This window comes from Trachypithecus francoisi, unplaced genomic scaffold (genome assembly GCF_009764315.1).
Source record: "Trachypithecus francoisi isolate TF-2019V2 unplaced genomic scaffold, Tfra_2.0 Lachesis_group4, whole genome shotgun sequence".
In the NCBI taxonomy this organism is placed as follows: domain Eukaryota; kingdom Metazoa; phylum Chordata; class Mammalia; order Primates; family Cercopithecidae; genus Trachypithecus; species Trachypithecus francoisi.
The window spans coordinates 52232808-52252267 of record NW_022681469.1 but is presented as its reverse complement, the minus strand read 5'-3'; the positions used below and the strand labels follow the sequence as shown (position 1 = coordinate 52252267).

The following is a 19460-nucleotide window of genomic DNA, read 5'->3' as shown; positions in this document are numbered from 1 at the left end:
TAGCTGGGCATGGTGGTGGGCGCCTGTGATCTCAGCTACTCGGGAGGCTGAGGCAAGAGAATCGCTTGAACCTAGGAGGCGGAGGTTGCAGTGAGCCAAGATCACCCCACTGCGTTCCAACCTGGCCAACAGAGCGAGACTCTGTCTCGAAAATAAAAACAAAAATAAAAAACAGAAAGTACCCCCAAAAAACCCACAGATGCTGAAGAGGCTGCAGAGAAAAGGGAATGCTTATACACTGTTGCTGGCAACGTAAATTAGTTCAGCCATTACGGAGAGCAATTTGAAGATTTCTCAAAGAACTTAGAACTACTATTCAACCCAGCAATCCCATTATTAGGTATATATTCAAAATAAAATAAATCATTCTACCAAAAAGGTACATGCACTTGTATGTTCATCATAGTGCTATTCACAATAGCAAAGACAGAGAATCAACCTAGGTGTCCATCAATAGTAGAGTAGATAACAAAAATGTGGCATGTAAACACCATGGAATACTACACAGCCAAACAAAGAATGAAGTCATGTTTTTTTACAGCAACATGGATGCAGCTGAAGGCCATCCTCCTAAGCAAATTAACACAGGAATAGAAAACCCATTACCATATGTTCTCACTTATAAGTGAAAGCTAAATATTAGGTATTCATGGACATGAAGATGGCAACAAGAGACACTGGGGTCTACTAGAGGACGAAAGGAGGGAGGGGGCAAAGGTTGAAAAACTATTGGGTTCTATGCTCACTACCTAGGGAGGGGATCATTTATACCCCAAATCCCAGCATCATGCAATATGCCATGTAACAAACATGAACTTAAAATCTAAGTAAAAGTCAAAATAAAAGTAACAAAAATTAAAAAGAAATAATAAGTCCAGGCATGGTGGTTCATGCCTGCAATCCCAGTAATTTGGGATGCTGAGGCTGGCAGATTGCTTGAGCTCAGGAGTTTGAGAGCAGCCTGAGCAACAAGGCAAAACCCTATCTCTACAAAAAAATACCAAAATTAGTCGGGTGTGGTGGTTCACGCCTGTAGTCCCAGCTACTTGGGAAGCTCAGGCTGGAGGATCACTTAAGCCTAGGAGGCAGATTGCAGTGAGCTGAGTTCGCACCACTGTACTCCCACCTAGGAGACAAAGGGAGACCCTGTCTCAAAACAAAAAAAACAAAAAACAAAAAAACCCAAAAATACATAGTAAGACTTGAAAGTCAAAATTATTCCTTAATCATGGGCTGTAAAATAGATGTTATGTTAGCATGCATGAAAACATCATTAGTCTCCTTATACATCTCAATCAGAGTTCTTAGGTGAGTAGGTATATTATCAATGATGAGTAATATTTTTAAAGAATTTTTTTTTTCTGAGCAGTAGGTCTTAACAGTAGGCTTAAAATGTTCAGCATACCACACTATAAACAGATGTGCTACCCTCTATGCTTTACTGTTCCATTTATAAAGCACAAGCAGAATAGATTTAGCATCATTCTTAAAGGCCCTAGGATTTGTGGAACGGTATATTAGCACTGGTTTCCACTTAATGTTACCAGGGGCATTAGACCTAAAAAGATAATCATACTGTCCTTTGAAGCTTTGAAGCCAGATATTGACTTCTGCTCTCTAACTATGAAAGTCCTAGTGTCCTAGTTGGCATCTTCTTCTAAGGCTACTTCATCTACACTGAAAATCTCTGATTTAGTGTAGCTACCTTCATCGACGATTTTAGCTAGATATTCTCAATAACTTGCCATAGTTTCTACATTAGCACTTGCTGCTTCACATTGCACTTTTATGTTACAGGAGTAGATTTTTTTTCCTTAAACCTCATGAACTAATCTCTACTATCTTCCAACAAGAAAAGGTGCAGCTTCGTCACCTACCTCAGCCTTCCCAGAACTGAAGATTTAGGATATTGCTCTTGATTAGGCTTTAGGTTAAAGGAAGGTTGTGGCTGGCTTGATCTTCTTATTCAGACCACTCAAACTTTTGTCATATCAGCAAATAAGATTGTTTTACTTTCTCTCCTTTTTTTTTTTAGATGGAGTTTTGCTCTCGTTGTCCAGGCTGGAGTGCAATGGTGCAATCTTGGCTCACCACAACCTCCGCCTCCCAGGATCAAGAGATTCTACTGCTCCCAGGATCAAGAGATTCTACTGCCTCAGCCTCCCGAGTAGGTGGTATTACAGGCATGTGCCACCATGCCCAGCTAATTTTGTATTTTTAGTAGAGATTGGGTTTCTCCATGTTGGTCAGGCTGGTCTTGAACTCCCAACCTCAGCTCATCCGCCCACCTCGGCCTCCCAGAGTGCTGGGATTACAGGCGTGAGTCACCGTGCCCGGCCAATTGTTTTACTTTCTTATCATTCATGTATTCACTGGAATAGCTCTTTTAATTTTTTCAAGAACTTTTCCTTTGCATTTACAACTTGGCTAACTAGTATAAGAAACCTAGTTTTCAGCATTTCTCAGCTTTCAACAAGTCTTCTCCATAAAGCTTACTCATTTCTAGCTTTTGTTTTAAAATGAGAGACATGTGACCGTTCCTGTCACTTGAACACTTAGAGGTCACTGTAGGGTTATTAATTGTCCTAACTTCAATATTGTTGTGTCTCAGGAAACAGGGAAGCCTGAGGATAGGGCCAGGGTTGGGAGAATGGCCAGTTGGTGGAGCAGTCAGAACACACATACTTACTGATTCAGTTTGCCATCTTATATGGGGGCTGTTCATGGTGCCCCAAGACAATACAACAGTAATATCAAAGATCACTGATCACCTTACCAGATAAAATAACAAAAAAAGTTTAAAATATTGCGACAATATTACCAAAAGTGACATGGAGACACAAATGAGCATATGTTGGAAAAATGGCACCAAAAGGTTTGCTTGATGCAGAGTTGTCACTAACCTTACATTTGTAAAAAAAAAAAAAAAAAAAAAAAAATGCAGTTATCTGTGTTGCACAATAGAGGTGAAGCACAATAAAACGAGGTATGCCTATACTGTATTATTCAATTTATATAAGGTATCTAAAGTAGTCAGGCACTTAGAAAGTAGAGTAGTGTTTGCCAGGGGAAAGTAAAGGGTAGAGAAATGGAAGGTGGTGTTCAATGGATACAGAACTTCAGTTTTGTAAGACGAAAAAGATCTAGAGATATGTTGCACAGCAGAGAGTATCAGAGAGCATATACGTAATACTATTTTTGGACTGCGCACTTAGACTTAAGTTGATAAGTTTTAAGCAATGTAATTCTTAAAGTAATTCTTTTATCACAATTAAAAAATAAACACAAGAAATCACATGAATTTAGGTTAGAGTGAAACTATTTATATACCCACCTAAGAGTATATCAAATTTATACTGGATTACTAAAAACAAACAAACAAACCATACTTCATTTCAGCATTATTTTGCTATTTGAGCAAGCAGCCTAATCTATCTGGCATTACTTTGTAATCATATACTTTGTATCAGATAATCAGAATATACATTATATACAATTTTGTGTAGCTTAAGTACAGTATTCATGCATTAATTATATAACAGAACCAATAATATCTTTCACTTTTACTTAAAAAAGGTAGTTTTAGTATCAGCAAATTCCTTATGTAAACTAATTGACGCTGTATAGAATTCTGAGAAACTGAAAGAAAAATTCATAACTGATTGCTAGAAAAGCCGATTACTCTGACAGAATCTTCCATTTTTCTACAGTTTCTAAACATTATTTTTCCACACCAAGAATAAACGTATTATGGAAACATTTCTTTAGGCCTTCCCATTATAAGCTTTCTTTCTTCAGATAATTTAATGTTTTACCATTTAAAACTATTGAAGGATATTTTCTGTTAATATTTCCATGGAATATTAAAATAAGTCTTGTGAAGGGTTCCCTGAGGGAAACAACTATGACTGGAAAGGAAACAAGTAGAGAAAGCAGTTTTTGGAAGGCAAGGACTAGGTCACTTTGTTCAACTTTGTGTCCCAGTGCCTAGGCAAAACTTGTTCAAGAAAATTTTGTAAAACATTCACTTCATTATTAGATATTACTTTTCTCTATGAGTCATCCACTGATTTTTTTTAAGTCTATTTAAGCATTCTCTAGGAAATAAAGAGAAAAACCAAAAGGAGAAAATAATTGGAGCCAACTTTAAAGACAATGAACTGTTTACACTTTCTTCTAACTTCTACCCATATGTATCTGCTCACTGCAGGTTTTCTACCACCACAAAAACAGGAGGATATTTAGGTTTTCTACCACCACATAAACAGGAGGATATTAACCCATTTGCGTGAAAAGATAAAACTATTTAAATATTCAGCAAGGTCCTAACTTTGAGAAAGTATTCATTTCAATTTTGATGAAAAATGATTGGTATATCATAATGTAATTGAATATTCCAGAAATTTTAACATATACTATATATCCAAACAATGATTGCATCAAAGAGAGAGAGAGACAAACAGAAAGTGATTCTGACTATAAATAAGTTGATTCACTCAAATAAGTAAAGAGTTTGGGGAGAACTTTCTTCCATCCCACTTGACATTCTTTCAAATGTTGTTAAAAGACGTATTACTTGTGATCCTAATCAGGAAAAAACTGTTATACTTTGGGTTGTGTTCATGTCCAGGACTTTCTAACTCAAGTATGTGATATACAGGATAAAAAATTTATAGGTAAATAATTACCACTGTGGAGGAGAATGAGAGGGAGAGAATGAATCAGTATAAAAGTTAGAAACAAAGCAAGAAGATATCACCCTTAAATAGAATTATAGGCATTCATAGATTATTTTGATTTTACATGTAGCTTTCTGTAGATTTTGACAGGTCTGCAATTTGTTCAAATGTGAAGATAAACAATATAAATGAATTCCTCTCAAATATTTAAACTCTATAACAATAAATTTCAAATAGCTAGGAGGACAGTGAATGTCCCCAACACAAAGAAATGACAAATATTTGAGATGGATATGCAAATTACCCTGATCTGATCACTATACATTATATGTATCACATCACTATGTACTCCATAAAATAGTACAATTGTTATGTGTCCATTAAAAAATTTTAAAACTTCAACAATTTTTAACATGTATATTATTTCTTATTCTTCTTTTACTATGCTGGGTCAGTCCTCCAGTACAATGCAGAAAGTAAGCAAGGATAAAGGGCATCCATGAGCGGTGGCTCATGCCTGCAATCCCAGGACTCTGGGAGGCTGAGGAGGGTGGATCACGAGGTCAGGAGATCGAGACCATCCTGGCCAACATGGTAAAACCCCCGTCTCTACTAAAATACAAAAAATTAGCTAGGGGTGGTGGCACATGCCTTTAGTCCCAGCTACTCAGGAGGCTGAGGCAGGAGAATCTCTTGAACCTGGGAAGTGGAGGTTGCAGTGAGCCAAGATCGTACCACTGAACTCCAGCCTGGGCGACAGAGTGAGACTCCATCTCAAAAAAAAAAAAAAAAAAGAAAAAGAATTTTGTCAAATACTCTTTCTACATCTATTTTGATAGTTATATCATTTGTATATACTGCTGCATTTCTGTGGTAATATTGAAAATTTTTCAATATATATTCCTGAACATGACTTGACTGTAATTTTCCTTTCTTGTAACCCTAAACTGGTCTTGTTATAGAGGTCATACTAGTTTCACAGAAAGAGTTGGGCCAAGGGGTCTTCTCTAGAAAAACTTAATAATCTGTTCCCTGAAAGTTTGGTAGAATTTTCTTGAAAAACCATATGGGCCTACTAGTTTCTTGATCTGTAGACTTTAAACTACTGACTGAATTTCTTTAATGTCTACAGGACTGTGGATGGCTTCTAATTCTACTTTAGCAGTTTTGGAAAGTTGTATTTTTCTGGAAATCTGTCCATCTCCACTTGTATTTAAAAATTAGTTAGCATAAAGTTTTTCTTATTGTCCTCTTATTTTCTAATTTCTAATTTGATATAATTTTGAATTTACAGAAAAGATGCGGGAATAGCCCCCCAAACACCCACTCGTTATTTGCATACTCCTATTTACCACTTCTTAACATGAGCCACATTTACTTTACTATTCTCATTTTCTCTATCTCTGAACCATCTGAAAGTAAGTTGCACACATCATGGCTCTGTACCACTAAATAATTAAGAGATCTCCTAGAAATAAAGACATTTTCCTATGTAACCATAGTACAGTTATCAATATTAGAATTTTTTTTTTTTTTCAAGAGATAGTCTCGCTTTGTTGCCCAAGCTGGAGTGCTGTGATGCCATTATAGCTCACTGCAGCCTCGAATTCCTGGGTTCAAGTGATCCTCCCACTTCAGCGTGCTGAGTAGCTGGGATTACACACATGTACCAACACGCCTGGCTCTGGAGTTTTTAACATTGTTCAATTCCTGAACAATGGATTGTATGTACATTGCTAATATATGAAAGTACAACTAATTTTTGTGTATTACACTGAATTGTACATATTTTTATACATATATCCTAACTGTACATTACCAATTTATAGAAGTACAACTTACTTTTATATATTGACTTAGCCCTAATAGCTTTTGTAGGTTCCAATGGATTTTCCATATAGTCAATCATGTAATCTATAAAGATAATTTTCTTCTCTTCTAAACTGGAATCCTTTTATTTTCCTTGCCTATTCCACTAGCTAGAACAATGTTAAACAGAAGTAGTGAAAACAAAAAGAAATCCTTTCCCTATTTTAGGGGAGAAGCATTAAGTTTCCACCATTAAATATTATTATTATTATATTATTTTTTGAGACAGAATCTTGCTCTGTCACCCAGGCTAGAGTGCAGTGGTGCGATCTCTGCTCACTGCAACCCCCGTTTCCTAGGTTCAAGTGATTCTCTCCTGCCTCGGCCTCCCAAGTAGCTGGGACTACATGCAAGTGCCACCATGCTTGGCTAATTTTTTTTGTATTTTTAGTGGAGACAGGGTTTCACCATGTTGGCCAGGCTGTTCTCAAACTCCTGACCTCAACTGACCCAACCCACCTCGGAATCACAAAGTGCTGGGATTACAGGCATGAACCAGTGCGCCCAGTCTGATTTCACCTGTTCGTTTTTCTTAGATGCCTTTTATTAGATTGAGAAAGCTTCCCTCTGTATTTCTAGTTTACCTAGAATTTTTTATCAGACATAGATGTTGGATTCTGTCAAATGCTGTTCCTGCATGTGTTGAGAGGATCATACAAATTTTCTTTTATAGTTTCCTGGCTTTCTTTTTCCAATAAGCCTTATATTTAAACCCCATTGGATCCTCCATAATTTTTAAATTTCTCTTTCATATACTTCATAACTTAGTCTTTATGAGGCATTCTGGATAATTTCACTGATTCTATCTGCCAGACCTCTAATTTGCTCTTTAGCTTTCTGTAATCTTGTGTTTAATGTATCTGCTCTTTCATTTCAACAACTTTATTTTTATTTCTAAATGTTCTATTGGTTCATTTTCAGATCTACCTAGTAATTTTTAAGTCACTGATTTCTCAATTTTTTATTCCATATTTTAAAGTATTTCATTTACAGATACTTTAGATTCTTTATCAGATAATTCTACTATCTGAAATCCATAGCATCCTTGAGAAGTTCTTCAGGAGTCTAAAAGACATTTTGCATTGTTTTTATTTTTTCTGCTTTCATTCACAGCTTCTAGTTTATGAGATTGGCAATTTCTTACTGTGAGCTTATATTTGTCTAACCTTAATATAAGAATTCTGATGGCTAAAACCAAACATGTGTTCCTCTACAGAGGAACTGCATTTGTTTCTTATGGGAGTGACATGTTGTTACCAATTGAGGATTATGTTAGCCACTGCCCTGGGTCTTGGTGTAATGCAAGACTCTCAAGTTTCTTCTTTCATCTTGCTACATCCCCAAAGCACAGAGTATTGATCCCATCACTGATGTGGATATTTGACCTCAAGACAACCCCATCTTGCACATTCACTTATCACTCACAAATCCTCACTACAGGTTCAACTATTTTATCTTTACATGTATCTATATATGTATGGATGCCCCTCAAACGTTCTCTTATTTTTTGCAAGCTTAAAAAATAATGTTTTTCTAATTTATGCAGAATTTGTTTGTACTGTAGTGACAGAGCCCTTAAGAATATCTGGTCCCCATATAAGTAAAACAAGAAATCCTCTAACCTGTACAGATAAGAGTATTTACTAATAATATCTGATTTAGAAATCTACCTGGTTTATCCCTATTCAATATTTTAATCAAATTGAGATTCCATAAATAAGTTGAACAATTATCTCATAATATTAAGATTTCAAATTTGGATGTCTTAAATTTCAAAAGATTTCAAATTTGGATGTCCTAAATTCTTGAGTTACAGCCTTTAATGCTATTTTCAAATCATTTGGTATGTCTAAAAGGGCAAAAAATCCCACATTTTTCATAGTTACAATTCTCATTAGTACCACAGCAACTGAAAATGTTGAAAGCCCTCCAAATTTAGCTTAATGCATCTTATACACTTAATTACAAGATTCTGTTCAACGATAAAAATTGCTGGCTTAGAAAATGAAAGTATCATATCTGTAATCCCCCACACAGCTAAGATGACTTAATCCTGCAAATAAAAACATACAGCCTGTTTTCCAATGTGTAGATCCTTAATAATTTGTCAATAATTTGCTACACTCACTTTCAAGCAAAGTATTATATAGTATTGGTGATCAGACAGTGATGATAAAACTCTTAACTGGTTTTAAAGATACCATAATTGAATTTCTTAATGGCTAATAATCAACCGAAAATTCTAATTTAAAAATGAAATAATGCATCCATTCATATAAACCATAGAAAACATAATATAGTAAGAGAAAAAGAATATTAAAAGTTAAAAGAATATTTAATGTTAAAATGCCAAAATAATATGGATAGGTATAAATATATCTTTTCAAATTATCATATAAACTGAAAATAACAGGATAATTTTATAAGCTAGCCAGGGCATTTATTAATGCAGAAGTAGAATTAGTTATCTCAATTAAAAAATAGCTTTCAAAAGGCTCTACATTTAAACTAAAATACCACTTAGGTTATGAGCTGAGAGGAATGAAATAATAATAAACTAAAATGTCCCTAAGATTTGTTACACCAGATGTAATTGGTCAAGTTTTATTTTATATTCAGACCATTTATGCCCTCTTTATAATCTGATATACCCTTTATACCATTATGGCCATCAACTGTAAAAGCTTCTGAACTAGTAAAGCATTAAAGAAACCCACTATCATGTGGGATTTTTTTTTTCCCTTGAACATTCCTAAGATTACACTTTGAATACTAATATACACAGTTGTCTCTGTCATCTGAAATCAAAATCTTAGCAAAAACCAAGGCAGATTTGGAAGATTATGTTGAAAACTAAGTTTTAAAGTAAATCCAAATGTTTGCTTTTTGTCTGCTAAAAAAAGTACATACTTTAGAATTAATAATTCTCACAAGACTCTGCAGAACACAACTAAGAAATATCATTTTCAAATTGTTACAGCAACAAAACTACCACTTTAGGTCATAACTCACTTTAGTAAAGTGAGACATATGAATTTGATACATTCAGAGAAAATCTTTAACATTGGTTTATTTAAGGAAGCATGATCAATAATTTAAACTTCTGATACTCTACATGAGTTAATGTACAAGCATATCATGTTATTCGAACTACTGAATAAAACTGACTTTCTCACATGGCAAGATTCTTTACTACCTATCATTTGTTCAGTTTATGAACCTATAGAAAAGTTCCAGCATTAAAAAAAGACTGAACTAGGGCTGGGTGCGGTGGTTCATGCCTGCAATCCCAGCACTTTGGGAGGCCAAGGCGGGCAGATCTCGAGGTCAGGAGTTCGAAACCAGTCTGACCCACATGGTGAAACCCCATCTCTACTAAAAATACAAAACTTAGCCAGCATAGTGGTAGGTGCATGCAATCCCAGCTATTCAGGAAGCTGAGGCAGGAGAATCACTTGAACCCAGGAGGCTGAGGTTGCAGTGAGACGAGACCATGCCACTGTACTCTAGGCTGGGTGACCAGAATAAGACTCCGTCTCAAAAAAAAAAAAAACAAAACAGAACTGAATAATTATGATAGCAAATTGTCAGGTCAGTCTCTGAAATAAGTCTAAATTATTTCACTTTCTCTCATAATACCTCCGTTCTATGGGCACTATTACTAACCTCATCTGATATTTGAGATTACATGACCTACCCAAGGCTGCACAATCAGTGGTAGCAAATCATACCTGTCTGATAACAGGTCAAAATTCTTAATCACTACACTGTCCTGCCTTTGACACTACTTGAATAACTGTTAAGAAAGAAGATCTTTAAGATTTGGCTTTCCAAATGCGAAAAGCTATACTTACTCTTAAGTAAACCATTCTAGACCACTTTTAACATATTTTAGGGATCTGGGCAGATTGACTATAAAATATAACACATAAAGATTGTTAAATAATGAGCACAGCAGGACAGTTTCTTTCTTCTACAGATGAAGTCTGAGAACATTAACTAATGAAAATTTTTTTCACAAGCATAGGTTTAAAAAATCTATAGGAAAACACAAATTTAAAAAATGAGTCCCCATGACACACGTATTAGAATAGCCGATCTCCAAAACACTGACAAATCCAAATACTGGCAAGGATGGGGAACAAAAAGAACTCTCTTTCTTTGCTAATGGGAATAGAAAATGATACAGCAACTTTCAAAAACAGTTTGGCAGTTTCTTACTAAGCTAAATATAGTCTAACAATATAGTCAGCAAGCGCAACTCTTACGTATTTACCCAAAAGAGATGAAAATGCAAAAGGCTGAGTAAGAGGTGAAAACCACACAATAATGTCTACAATAGCTTTATTCATAATTGGCAAAAACTGGAAGCAACCAAAACATCTTTCAATAAATGAATGAACAAACTGAGATGTATCTAGGCAATGGAATATTGTTCAGTGATTAGAAGAAATAAACTACCAAACTAAAAAAGGCCATAGAAGGAACCTTAAATGCATATTGCTAAGTGGAAGAAGGCATTCAGAAAAGGCAACTTACTATATAATTCCAATTACATGACATTTTGAAAAAGGCAAAAACTATGAAGACAGTAAAAAGATCAGTGGTTGCAGAGGTTTAGAAGGGCAGTCAGGTAGGCATGAATAGGTAGAACAGAATTTTTAGGGAGGTGAAACTAGTAAAACCATTCTGTGTGATACTGAAATGGTGGATGCATGACATACATTTGCATAAAGCATTGTACATAGTGGTATATTTGTTACAACTGATAAGTCACTATTGTTACATTATCAACTGAAGTCCACAGCTTACACATTAGAGTTTCCTCTTAGCATGGTATAGTTCCATGGTTCTTGCATAATGCATAACGTTGTACTTTCTGCTCAATATTTTGTAAATCTAAAGCTGCACTAAAATAAAAATTAATTTTAAAACAACTCTAGATATTAAACTACGACAAAAGGATAGTAATTATGAAAATTATTTAACAAAGGAAAATGTAAAATAAAGGTTTTTGGGGGTAGAAATAAGCTGGTAAGAAGAAATACAGAAATTTCATCATAGCTTACAGTGATTTACAGAAGCATTGAAACCAAATAGTTTGAAAACAAAGAAATCTGGAAATAAATTCTTAATTTTCCTACTTGATATGAAATTAATAATGTACCTGTTTATAATCCATTTTCTAAACCAAAGAAAAAATATCTATTAATTTAGCTTTCAGTGAATTTCAAATACAGACTACTGCTTGTACAAATTTTAGCCAAGTGTGGTGGTGCAAACCTGTAGTGACAGCTATTTGGGAGGCTGAGGCAGGAGGATCACTTCAGCCCAGGAGTCTGAAACCAGCCTGGGCAATACAGTGAGACCCTGACTCATCATAAATAAAACAAAATAATAAAACAAGTAATTAAAAATTTTACTTTTTCAAAGGCAGCTTTTGAATAAAAAAAGAAAAAAAATTCAGTACTTTTTTTTTTTTTTAATCTGTTACAGACAGATTCCAATGTAGAAAAGATACTTGCTAGTAATACTTTTGCCCTAGGGAGAAAAAGTATTAATTTCTGAACAAATATTATAAAAAGCATATGATGTAATTCTGATATTGTTTCATCCTGAACTATTTACACTGTTTTACTTCATTTTTAAAATAAATAAAATTTTATTCACAGGTATAAAATGCTAAGCCACTAATTTAGAAAGAATTTTCAATATCAGGATATATCCTTCTTAAATATCTTAAAACTGCAAAAACTTGTAGAGTAAGAACATTCTATTCATAACCTTTTCCTTGAAAAGAGGTTACAAAAAGAGATCTTGGTCCATAAATCACTCTTCAGTGACTCAAGAGATATATCATTATCTACTCAAGTTTGACATTTCCTGAAGAATATAAGGGTTGTTATTTAAGGTTCCCAAATCATTCTAAAAATCTTGAACTTATTATAAAGGTTCTATTGCCAATGATAATTATCTTAACTAGAAAAATAATGTTCTTACTTGGTAGTTACATCCTTAGCAAAAATATTTGTATTTGTTTACAGCTTTATAATAAAGATATATTTGAAGAAAAAGACTATTCAAAGAAATTGTACTAAATATTGAGAACCTTATGTGCTATCTTTGCAACATATGACAAATATTTTCTTTTGAGTTTACTTTTTTCTTGCTCTGGAATTCCCAAGTACAGAGGTGGAAACATCATTTCGGACTTTTCACAAAAGACTGATCTTTTCTATAGATAGGTACACTGAATTCCAAGAGAGACTAAATTTTTTTCATAAATATTGCCCTCAAAAAAATTTCAACTAAACTGGTAATTTCCATTAAAATTTATATATAAATAGTTGTGTGTGTGTGGCATATGAATATATTCTTAAATAGCATGAGAATAATCACTGAAAGAGCAATCTTTAATGGTTTTATTTTAATAAGAAGTTTTTTAAGTACATGAAATAGGTGAATAAAAAGCATATATCCCTATTCCTAACAATCCCTTTTAATCAGTAATGATTCATATGCATTTTCTTTCTCTCTTTCTCTCCTTCTCTCTCTCTCTCTCTTTCAGAAAGGGTCTTGCTTTGTTACTCAGGCTAGAGTACAGTGGTGCAATCTTAACTGACTATAACCTTGAACTCCCGGGCTCAAGCAATCCTCCTGCTTCAGTCTCCTGAATATCTGGAACTACAGGTGTACACTACCATGCCTAGTGAATTGTTTTAGTTTTCATGGAGATGCTGTCTCCCTATGCTGCCCACGCTGGTGTTGAACTCATGGTTTCAAAAGATTCTCTCGCCTCAGCCTCCCAAATTGTTGGGATTACAGGCATGAGCCACTGTGCCTGGACTCATATGCATTTGAAATCTGGCCTGCACAAGTCACCAGTGTTCATTCACCTTAATCATTTATTGTTATCAAGAATTTATGTGTTTTTATGTAGAAACTCTACCCAATGTAATAATAATCCAAACCTAAGCCTCCTAAATAGCAGTACTATTTATTTTTGATATTTTCATTAGATTCTCCTGAGTACGGTTGGTTCGTTATAACTGTGCTTATGTTGTTGGTAGAATATTAAATTGTTCAAAAGCAATAAAAATATGCAAAGTATTCGATAATAAATGCTCGAAATGAGGCCACTGTACATAAACACTAAATAGATTCATTTTTGTAGAAAGACAGCCAAAATCAGAACAAACGAATGAAAACACCACAAGTATAGGTGTTTGTCTGTAAATATGAAGGCCCAATATTGATTATTCCATCTAGTAATAAATGCAAAACATGAGTGACTATACGCCTTGACAAAAGCATCTCATTGTTTCTTTCACACAATTGAAAGCCAAGTAGAAAGCAGGGTAAAGTAAGCAGGTATGTACTGATATACGTATATGTGCACAAAAGAGTTAACATAACAGGTCTGAGTAGCTATTGTCAGAATATCCTGATTGCAAGGTTGGTATCTGGCTAGCATGTAGGAACTTAGATTTTGAGAAGGACCCCATGATTCTCTGTTAAGAGTTGTTCACTGTACCTAAACTGTTTGTGACAAACAATATGGTTTATACTGAACACTTGCTTTTCTACTGGGAGTCTAGAATTTTGGTATGTCTTTAGGCATTAACTAACCCCTGATAAAACTCTGGACTCACAAGCTCAAGTTGAGTTTTCCCGGTAGACAGCACTTTTTGCATGATGTCATAACTTGCCGCTGGAAAAATCAAGGGGCTCATGTCTAACTCCAGTGGCAGAGGATTCTTTGGAAGCTTGTATCTGGTCTCTTCTAGACCTTGCCCCATGCATCTTTTTCCCTTTGCTGATTTTGCTTCACATCCTTTAGCTGCCACAAATCATAGCCATGAGTACAACTATATGCTGGCGAAGGCAGGGGTGACCTGCCTGGAGCAGCCACTGCCATGAGGCTGGCTGCAGTGGAGAGCCAGCAAGAGCCCCACTCACTTCTGAGTTGGAGGGGTGGGAGCCCTGCTCTCCTGGCTGTAGCTGCAGCTGCCCAGCCACAGCTGTGGACCCAGGCATCCCTGTGTTCTCGGGGACCTGGGAAGCTCCCTGCCTCCACAGGCTTGAAAGTGCCTGCTCCCATTGCCTGGCCTCTCCCTGCTCCCAGCACCTACTTTGATTTCACAGCACAATTGAGGCCAAGCCCAGGTGCAGTCACATCTCACCTGGGTGTGTGCACGCTTGGGGCAGCACGCCAGCCCTCTGCCACCTTGGCCCCCTCCAGACTTTGGACACCAACGAGCATGGCAGGAAGGCAGAGGGAGTGTTGACAGCAGCTCAGTGAGGGCCTGCAGGTGTCCCTTGACATGAAGAGCCTGAGTGCTGTGGACAATGGGTTGTTGGTGGCAGGAGGCAGAAAGGCTCCTGGGCAGAAATGGGGGAGTCCATGGTGACGACCTACATTTAAGCCAGCAACCTGAAGCCCAGGGGCTGGACTGCCAGTTCTGCGGACTGGAGTGAGAACTTATGGTGCTTTTTCCAGGCCTGCCCATGGCCAACCATGGACCAATCAGCCCACACTTCCTCCCTTTTGAAGCCCATAAAAACCTCTGACTCAGCCAGACTCGGGCAGATAATAGGACTATCTGCCTGTGGATAGGAGCTACCCACTCTGGGTTTCCTCTCTACTGAGGGCTGCACAAATGACGGGATGACCTGCCAGCAGATACAAGCTAACCACTCTGGGTCTCCTCTCTGCTGAGGGCTACACAGATTTCAGGATGACCAGCTTGTAGATGGGTCCTACCCACTCCAGGTCTCCTCTCTACTGAGGACTGTACATACATCAAGACGACCTGCCTGCAGAAAGGACCTACCCATTCTGGGTCTCCCCTCCACTGAGGGCTGCACAGATGACAAGATGACCTACCAGAAGATACAAGCTAACCACTCTAGGTCTCCTCTGTGCTGAGGGCTGCACAGATGACAGGATAACCTGCCCACAGATACAAAGATACAAACTAACCACTCTGGTTCTCCTCTATGCTTAGGGCTGTACAGATGTTGGGATGACCAGCCTGTGGATGGGACCTACCCACTTCAGGTCTCCTCTACACTGAGGGCTGCACAGACATCAGGATGGTCTGCATGTGGAAGGGAGCTACACACTGTAGGTCTCCTCTCCACTAAGAGCTGGGCACTTGTGGGGACGACCTGCTTGCAGAAAGGAGCTACCCACTTTGGGTCTCCTGACAACTGTTCTGCTACTCAGTGAAGTTCCTCTCTGCCTTGCTCACCTTCCAGTTGTCCACATACCTCATTCTTCTTGGATGTGGGACAAGAACTCAGGACCTGCCAAATGGCTGGACTAAAAAAGTTGTAACACAAACAGGGCTGAAACACGTCCCCACCACTGCCAGAATCTTGTTGTTCTGGGCAACAAGAAGGAGAGAAAAGCTGTGGCCCTTTGAGGAGCCCACACCTAGGAGCTCTCCGAGCCAGGGTTGTGACACTTTCTTTGGGATTCTGCAGTTCCTGGCATCTCTTGAGCTTCCAGGTGTCACGACATGCCCTTCATCTAGATGCGGGTGCCTGCAGCATAAGCCATGTGCAGTACATCTGATCCAGCTGCAGCCTCACATGGAGCTAGCACCTGTGCTGACACCCAGAGCTGCCTGCCCTGCCACAGCGGCCAGTGTGCCTGGCTGTGCAGTGGCCAGACCCCAAGCTTGTCACTCACATACCACTCGCCGCTCTGTGCCTGGCTCGTGTTTGTCAGTTGTGGGGTCTGGACGGGTAGTGCGAGCCAAGTGCAGTCTGCTAGGCAAAGTGGGTGGAATGAGCCCAGCGGGCACGAGCAATACTCAGGCAGAAGGCACCATTGGTCACAGGAGTTTCTGGCTGGCGAAGTGATACCCTAAGGATCCTGTGACACTGGGTTCTATCGATCCTCCTAATAAATCATCAAACTTGAGGGATAGTCCTGGAGGCTCTCCACACAGTATACAAAATATTTAATATTGTGGACTTATAAAGGAAATTGCCTATACTATAACATTGGAAACTCAGGGAACTTTTTTCTTTGGGCTACTGGAGGTTAGGATTTAATGATCGGTAGAATCATTATCCTATTAATCATTACCAAAAACACATCAATATAATGAATAAAAAATGTAGAATCAGGCATTCCTATGCATGGAAAGAATTCTTATGGCCCATGAGGCTAGCTGATTGGTGGATGACAGAAAGATCTCAGAATATGGAAAATGAATACAGCAAAGTACTTTATGGGAAAAATCAACAACCTTCAGTAAACACAATATAATGACTTCTATTTAAATGTCTTATTTACCAAAAGTTTTCAACTTATTCTCCAGTGGAAGTTTTAAAGCACTTATAAGCTGTTATTTATATAACAGAAAATGATAAATCAGTATATACATTACAGAAATTAATCTATAAATAATACTAAAGATAGCAGCTACTCCATAAACAAACACAATTACATTTATTTTCATTTATTTATTTATTTTTGAGATGAAGTTTCACTCTGTCACCCAGGCTGGAGTGCAGGGGTGCGATCTCAGCTTACTGCAACCTCTGCCTCCTGGGTTGAAGCAATTCTCCTGCCTTAGCCTCCCGAGTAGCTGGGACTACAGGTGTATGCTACCACGCCTGGCTAATTTTTGTATTTTTATTAGAGACAGAATTTCACCGTATTGGCCAGGCTGGTCTTGAACTCCTCACCTCGTGTTCCACCCACCTTGGCCTCCCAAAGTGCTGGGATTACAGGTGTGAGCCACCACGCCCAGCCCCACGATCACATTTATATTGCAAGGAACATTTACAGTTGTCAAGAAATACACTTATCTATTGTCATTTCATATGTAGCCACTCTGTAAGATAGTAACACAAACGATGCTGACTCATATATTCCTGTTTTGTACAAGAAAGATATAGAAATATGTTCATTTAAACATACCTTAACTATTTCTTCAATGAAACAAATATGAGAAACAGGATCTCTCTTCTTGGCCAATACTTTTTGTAGATGTTGTACCTTAAATGAAACAAATGTAAAGCTTAGGCAATAGAAAAAGCAAGAAAAGGGAAATGGCAACCTTTAGGTATATTATAATCAGCTAGTGGAGGTATTTTGAATGCTCATCAATTTAAAAAACCTGCCCAAGGTCACAGAACTTGGAATAACCAGGAGTTAATCCATATTAATGTTCTTTCCACTCCTTCAAATATTTACCTGTCCACAAACAGCATAAATATGATCCATAAGTTTCTCCATATTGGTCCAGAGTGAAGCACGCAAAGCTGCAGTATTTCCTGGGGTTGGCATGGTAGATCGTCCAGGTCCCCCTGATTACAAGTGAGAAAGAACTATGAAAAATAAAGTTTTCCAAAGGCAAATATACACACACACACACACACACACACACACACACACATATATATACACACACATGTTATTATGAAAACCATACACAAGCTAAAAAATGAGAAGTTCCTTCTTTAGGAAATAATTTCTTATGAGTAAGAATCTTAACCTTTTATGCTTAAGAAATGGAAGTGACACATACCCAGGAAGGATAAAATGGAAATTGATGAAAATGGTTTCCTACAAGAGGTGTGAGAATGGTGGGAAATCAAACAGGTGAAAGGTACACGGATGGAGGTGAGTCTTCCTCTGTTTCCTACCGCTCTCATGCCCCTTGCAGAAAGCCATCTTCACTAATTTCCCATTTATCCTGTGTATGCACATGTGTGTGTATGTGTGTGTTGTGTCCCCTTTCTTAAAAATAAAAAACCCTAAAACAATATAAACAAATACAGAAACAAATAAAGTATGTGTGTGTTGTGCCCCCTCTTTCAAGAAAAAAAAAAAAAACTGAATATAAACAAATACCAAAACAAATAAAACTAACTATATATCAAATTGACAACATAACCACACAGGAGGAAAACAATTTTAATTCATAGAATTTTTACTTATAGAATACTGACTTTAGTAAGATACATTTATGCACAAAAAATTACAAAGAAATATTGAACTTTATTAAATAGATTTTTGCTGGATGTGGTATTGAAGTAGTAATCCTGAAAACTAGTTTAGGTATATTTTGGAACAGAGCAAAATAAGGTTCTCAGTGTAAACAGAATAAAGACACAAATATGCAATGGGGATTAGACGTATTTCCCAACTCTATCCACTGGAAAGTCAGAGAGACGATGGTTCCTCAATAGTAATAAGTATACTTAGTATCCAAATTTTGATTTCTAAGACCATTCTCCAATAAAAACAAAGCAGGATTCAGAGGAAAAAGGAGTGATTTCATATTTGGAGCAGTGAAAAAACAAGGTGAATGTGACAGATATTGTGCCAGTGAGCAATAAAGTGTTTGAAGACAAATGAAATTTTTCAAAAGGATACATCAAGTTGACTGGAAGGGGCTTCCACAACACAAATTTCAGATAATGTGGCCATCCAAAATAATACTGATGGTAATAAATTATAAAACAACGATTAAAAAATAATTCATGTATAGTGAAACTCAAATGTTCATAAAGGATGGAAATGCTCTTTATAAAAGAATATCAGCTAATAAATGCAGAAAGAATGACAGAATTAGAAAAAAAAATCACCATTTTGCAACTACTAGTTGCAAAATTAATTAAGAGAAAGAGCATCAGTGGATACCAAAACACTAAGTGAAATGTTATTGGCCAGGCACGGTGACTCATGCCTGTAATCCCAGCACTTTGGGAGGCTGAGGTGGGCAGATCACTTGAAGTCAGGATTCGAAACCAGCCTGACCAACATGGAGAAACCCATCTCTACTAAAAATACAGAATTAGCTGGGCATGGTATCACATGCCTGTAATTCTAGCTTCTCGGGAGGCTGAGGCAGGGAAGTGCTTGAACGCAGGAGGCGGAGGTTGCAG

General features: G+C 37.1%; 1 protein-coding gene across 3 annotated transcripts in view; it reads right to left on the bottom strand.

The window, feature by feature from the left end:
* The window catches only part of COG5 (component of oligomeric golgi complex 5), a 378471-nt gene that overhangs the window by 146299 nt on the left and 212712 nt on the right, over positions 1-19460 (bottom strand). For all 3 annotated transcript variants that reach the window (XM_033195062.1, XM_033195061.1, XM_033195063.1), the window contains 2 exons: positions 17764-17876; positions 17488-17565 (listed from right to left, as the gene is read on the bottom strand). In XM_033195062.1, coding sequence (XP_033050953.1) covers positions 17488-17565; positions 17764-17876 — 191 coding nt within the window. The remainder of the gene's footprint in view (positions 1-17487; positions 17566-17763; positions 17877-19460) is intronic.